The 6362-nt window shown below is 57.1% G+C and overlaps 1 protein-coding gene across 1 annotated transcript in view; it reads right to left on the reverse strand.

Annotated features, from left to right (window-relative positions):
• Positions 1-6362, reverse strand: part of LOC119585121 — a gene marked incomplete in the record, with an annotated part of 138847 nt that overhangs the window by 123601 nt on the left and 8884 nt on the right. The window contains 1 exon segment of the mRNA XM_037933753.1: positions 366-6110. Within this exon segment, the coding sequence (XP_037789681.1) occupies positions 366-5675 (5310 nt within the window).

Consider the following 6362-nt stretch of genomic DNA (forward strand, 5'->3'; position numbering starts at 1 on the left):
AATATATACATATTTTTAAGTATGACAATACCAAGAGAACAGACATTGGACACAATATAAGACATTTAGCGCATTCCATTGCAACGTTTGACAATACAGCACCAAATATAAGTGTGAGATTATGCACAAAAACGCATATTGTTATACATGACATACCTCTGTTAACATCGGAAAACAAAATACACTGTTAGGATCACAAATGTGAGTGTCGAAGATGAGAGCAAAGTATTGTAAGTTGTGCAGTGTGCAAGTAGGCAGAGTGTGTTACAGCCAGCGTCAGTAGTATGAGTGTGAGGAGTACAGAACTCATAACCAGGCATCAGAAGCAAGAGTGAGGAGGAAGACCAAGATAGTACAATACTCACCCTGTGCCGCTTGTGGGAGTGCCTGTGGTCTGGGGTGTGCCTGTGCTCGTGAGTACCAGGGTGTCGCGCCTCAGACGCTAGCTCACTCCCGAGATGTTCCTGCTGTGTCAGCTCAGGTTGCAGCTGTTGTTGCTGCTGCTGCCGGTGCTGCTGAGACCGCTGGTGCTGGTTCTGCTGTGCCAGTAACCGTGTCGCAGCCGAATAATAGTCCACAAGCTCTTGTTCCTCCTCAGAGGTGAACCCTCCCTCGCTGAAGAGTTTACAAGGGGACGAAGCAGTTCGCTGATGGATAGGTCCTATGGAGAGAGGGGGGGATAGGGTCCCCTCCCCGTCGCTCTCCCACGCTGTGCCGCCCACTGGGGAGGTAGCCCCGGGGTCTGTCTCCTCGCTAATTTTACGACGCAGTGGCCTGTCTGAGGTATTCGAGTAGTTTATGCTAATGGCTGAGTCGTCGAAGGAGCGGGTGGTGGGGATGATGAGTGACGGGCGCCCGGTTCCCTCCGCCATCACCGCGGGAGACGCGGGGGAAGGAGGGCGAGGCGAGCAGCTCTTCGCATCCCGAAGACGTAAATAAGAATCTTCGGTCAGGTACGTCGAGGAGGATTTCGACTTGCTCATCTCGGCCTCCAGCATCTCGCCGTAGGGTCCGCGGAGTGGCCTCTTGGAGTATCGTCGAGGGCCAAGCGGACTCCTGGGGGCGCTGCGGTCCCCGGAATCGCTATCTTGAAGGTACGGAATCGGTGAGGCGTTCCTGGCGGGCGTGCGGCACGGTGGGTAGTCAGAACCGTCACTCTCGTGTCCGCTGAACATTACCTGCGGCGTAAGTCTCGGCACGCCCACGATGGGCTGCTCCCCTCGCTCATCCCGTCCCTCGGAGTCCGTGGACGCCTGGGACACGACGCCCTTGCTGGATGTCCTCGTCGCCTCCCCTTCTGAGGTCGTATTCCCGAGATGAGGATCGCTAAGGTACAGCAGGGCGTCTGTGCTGCCACGCCTCTCGCAACTTGGGTCGCTGTGGTGCTTCTTCTTACGCTCGGCGCGGTCGATCGGTCGTGTCTCCGAGATGATAAGTAGCTGGTGCGTATCTCGAGGCTGGCTGGCCTCGCTCTGAAAGCTGTCGGCGAGAGAAACGGAGCTGCGCTGCTCCTCACTGCTACCTCGGTCTCCATAGCCACCTGACGTAGCTAAGCTCCGGAGGCCGTTACTCTCCACAGACGAGTATCCTATAGAGTCAGCCTGAGACCCTTTCCTGGGCGGTGGGAAGGTGAGGGACCGTTCGTTGCCTTCTTCGGTTAACTTCCTCCGCCGTCGCGACCCCGTCCGAACAGGAGCTTCTGTTGCAGACGCCGCAGCTGCCTCGATGGCCTCCTCGCAACGTTCCTGAGACACACCCACGCTGTCTTGTGATGAGGAGTCAGAAGAGTCCCGGGGTTCTTGACTCTTAATCTCTTCCTCAAAAATGCCTTCATCGCTGACCTGAGTAACGTACGTCGCTCGAGAAGGTTCGCGCTCCCCGCTATCCCCATCGGAATCCTCTCTCGGCAGGCGAGGTCGAGACCTCATAACCCGGCACTCGGAGGTCGCGCCCTGGACCCCTAGAGGATCCCCTTCCCCTTCTCGAGCTCCAGTCTTAATGACTAAACACTGAGACAGTCTCGGCTCCTTCTGCAACACCTGGCACTCGATCTGCCTGCGGTCTGTACACTGGCTTCCACTCCCCTCCGCGTGGGGAGCCTTACCCTCCCCTACGGACGCCGCAGCCACTCTGGGCGCTGAGCTTGGATCTTCTGAAGGAATTTCTGCTAGTCTAATGTCACTTTTAGGGGGTGGACACTCATTATGAACTAAAGATATTTTATTACTAAGAGCACTAGGATCAACATCAGAAATTTCTTTATGTTCTTGAGGGTCATGCACAGACTTGAGAGTATCCTCTGGAGGAACCAGTCCTCCAGAGTTGGGCGGTTCCCCTCCCGGGGGAGCCCCACTTACTTCACACTCCCCATCTTTCCCCAACACTGACACATCACCTCGATCTGCAACACTTACCTCGTCATTGTGCCCTTCAATGCCACTTTCCAGAACGAATTCGGGAGAAGTGACGTCGCCCGCGCTGCTGCTTCCTTCTACGCCTTCCTCAGACACTCGTGGCGCTTCGGTCGTCGAGTCTTTTTTCGAAGTCGAAGGTCCGTCCACGTCACCTCGTAAAGACGGTATTTCCCCGACCGAAGTTCTTATGCCGGCCACGTTATTCACACTATCACCCCCTTCGCCGCTTCCTTTTGTTTCGGCCACGTCGCCATGGCACGGGAGACTGGCCGCCGTTGTGACCAGCCCCTGCGCCCCCCGGTCTCCTTCCGACCCTCTTTGTGTGTCGTTCCTCAACGCTCTCTCTTTGTCTACGTTCTCACTCGATTTTGAATTTACCTCTACCTTTTGGGGTGTTTCACTTGAAATTTCTATAGATATTTTTGAATTAGCTATATCACCTACGTTAAAGTCTTTATGATCAACAACACAAGCACTGGTATTTTTCCCACCATCGAAGAGATTTTGCTGGTTATTAATTTTTGTTATATCCGTTTTAAAATCGTTTTCAATAACGTTTTGCACTGTTTTCGCATCACTTTCAGCTGTATTCTTTTCTAAATCTGCTTTATTTACACCCTGAGCCTCGTCACTGTGCGAAGGCATCTCAAGCTTAGTATTTTCACTTGCCATCTGCTTCGAGTCATTTTCTCCTTTCTGATCACGTTTTAATTCAATTTCATTTACATTTAAATGCTTTGGCTTATCCCTTTTCCCTTCCTCGTCTGGTTCTTCCTTGAAGTCGGCCTTCTTGCCCCGAGCGTTGTTGTTGTCCCTAAGGTCCTTCACCAGGATATCGACCTTGGGACTCCCGCCCTCGCCGGCCCTCAGACCCGCCGCCGACAACTCGCTCTCGGACTTGGACTTGTTCTCGAGCTTCTCTGGCTGCGAGGAGCCCGTCTTGGCACCAACGTTGGTCATGTCACTGATGGATACCGCGGCTGCGAGCGGCGGGTGGAGCTCAGGGCCATCCTGGGTCCTGCCCTCCTCCTTGTCTGCCACGACGGGCTTACGACGCGGCAGGGTGTTCGAGAAATAGTAATTCGTACAGATGGGGTAGAGGCGGATGGCAGTCGGAGACTTGCTGCTGCGCGAGGAGAAAGGGCCATCGGAGGACACGTCCACCTGCGACACCGAGGCTGACCTGAAGGGGATCACCCGGGGAGAGATACCCAGTCGAGGTTCGGGCCGCGGTCGCGGAGGAAGTTTTGCGATGTCCTCCTTAAAGATATCCTCATCCTCACGAGCGCCACCTGGAGGACCCACATCCTTCTGGTCCTTCGCGGTGGGCGGCGACGAAGGCTTGCTGTCCCCTCCATCCTTCGCGGATGGGAGCTGAGGGGGCAGACTGGGGCTCTTCCCCAGGGAGGGATGGCGAGTCAAGACGGAGCGAGGCTCGTTGTTGCGGCCCTTCGTCTTCGCCCGCGGAGGGACGCTCTCGGGCCCCTTGCCCGCCGAGCTAGTGTCTGGAGGAGGGGCAGAGTCGGCTCGGACCTTCTTATCGGGCGAAGGGGTTTTAAGGCGCTCCGTACATTTCCTAAGACTTTCCAAATGATCCTGTCGAGATCGGGGCGGGCGTGATGGTGGGGGGCCACGCCCCCCTTCCTTCCTTCCGCCCCCCAGAACGCCGGTAGAGTTGCCCAGTCGGAACCGGGCAGCGCTACAGGAGGAAAAGTCTACCGAGTAGTCGGGAGACTCAGGTGGCCCTCCTGACGCAGGACTGAGGTCAGGTGACGTCAGCGTCCGGGCTCCCTCATCTGTAGGCCCCGCCACGGGCCCCCCGGAGGGCCCCACGCCACCGTGACCCCCGACACCTTCCTGCTGTGGTTTATGCTTGTAGTTTATGCCAGCATCACTTGGTAGCAGCGCCGCCCACCGTCGGTATAAATGATCTGGTATTTCTGGTCTAGGCCGTACCAGCCTGCGGCTTGTCCTATCTCTGAAGCTGCTGGGGGCTGCGCCACAATTGTCCTGGGGGGTCACTGGCTCCGGGGGGGCCACACGGTCCCCATGACCGCTGCCCCCCGTCGCTACACTTCCGCCCCCTCCGCCGGAAAACACTTCACACTGCACTGTTCTGCCATGGGCGTGAGTGGGCGGTGTGGGCGGCTGAGCACTGCGCTGGTCACTGGTAAGGTGCGCACTGGCGGGTTCCTCCGGGATGGCAGGGCGCGGCGGGCCCGGGTAGCTAAACATAGTGGCGTGGCGGGGCACCAGCTGCCGGGGGGAGCGGCCCGCCACACAACACGTATATTTAGCGGCGGGGGGAGGCAGCCCGTCCGCCCTCACTTCCTCCACTACGACCGCACCTCCTGCAGCAGCACCCGGCGCCGCTGTCCGTTGCGCCCCCATACCCTCGCCCTCATTACTGGGGGCGGTCTTCAACAGGCTGAGATTGGGAACGCCCCGACGCCAACATATCGGAGAGCGACTGCCCTGCGAGGGTCGGCGAGCGGCCTGGGTGCCGTCACACTGCGTCACTAGAATGGTGGCCTCGCTTCTGAAAGTTGTGGCGTCGACGGGAGAGTTTATGGGCGGCGCTGGACGCGCACCACCCCACAGGGAAGCTGACTTGTTCGCCTCGGGAGGGTTTGATGATAATTTTAGCGGGCTTGTGTCGGAGCCGCTCTTGGTGTGAACGCTTACGCCATCTGTTGGCGCCAAACGCCACCTGCCGCCTACACCGCTACTGTCACTCCCTCTATTGTCCGGGTTCTCACTGGCAGCGTTTTGCTCTGCTTGGGGCGCAGGCGACACCCACGGGCGAGGCAAGGCATTGAAGCTTCGTCTGCCGGCGGGGGGGCGTGGGGACACAGGGGGGAGGAGGGGCGAAACAACAGGGGCAGGAAGCTTGTGGCTGATCAACGAATGGGCTTCCTTCAGGGGAAGAGGTGATGCAATGGCCTCCTGAGAAGTCGCCCCTGAAATCCCAGAAGGGCGTAGAGAATGGGTGGTCGGCCCGTTGTTAACTAGCGGCCGAAGGGCCGGGTGTCTCTGCGTGTCTCGAACACCGTCGACGGCCGCTCCGTCTTCCAGCAAGCAGTTCTTTCGCGCTGTTGCTACGAGGTCTCCCTCAGAACACCTCCGGGTGGGGAGCAGTGCCCCAGGACCGTCTTGGGGCGCCAGGCGAACATCATAGCGAACGGGTCCCACGCGGTACCCTGGCAGAGTTGCGCCCCTGTTGCGCGGAAGAGTGGCTGAGACTCCCGGGCGGCCCTCCATCACCCTCGCCCTCCGCGGGCTCCTCCTTCACTCCCGGAACACGGAGTGCGGGACCAGCGAGACGCCAGCGGTCGCCGTGAGTAGCAACACTTCCCTGCAGCCCATAGTCCCACCCGGGCCCAAGCACCTGGCTCTGGCAGTCACCGCTGACGAGAGTCACTCCATCGTCCCTTGCTAAGGTCACTCACTTATCTGTTTTCCATGTCTTCCTTACAGGATAGAAAGGGCTGATGACGTCATCACTTAGGGGCTTGCTCTGACCTCCAGGTACGTGGTGGGGAGGGGTGGGTATAAGGCAGGAGGGAAGAGGCGTTGGTTTTGACCTTTTCTTGACCCCGCCGTAAAGGGCTGTCACCTGGAGGTTGTTTGTACTTCACGATTCATTTTTTTAGTCGTGTAGCTTACTCGTTAATCACTCGTTTGTATCACTGGAATCTAAAATATGAAAAATAAGACTGAATGTGTCTACGGCATAAAACCGACATCACTTTATTCAAAAGATCATACGAAACCTACTTATTACTTCCATAACAGTGTTGAAGCGAAGTGACACAAGGAACACTAAATCTGCGTTTTATCTCTCTTTACTTTACTGCATACTGACCAAGAAATAAAAAGTGTAAATTCTTGGCTAGAGCCAGGCAATACGACCATCTCTCTCTCGCTCTCTTGGTGTGGTCTCTACCA

This window comes from Penaeus monodon, chromosome 19 (assembly GCF_015228065.2).
Source record: "Penaeus monodon isolate SGIC_2016 chromosome 19, NSTDA_Pmon_1, whole genome shotgun sequence".
Taxonomy (NCBI): Eukaryota; Metazoa; Arthropoda; class Malacostraca; order Decapoda; family Penaeidae; genus Penaeus; species Penaeus monodon.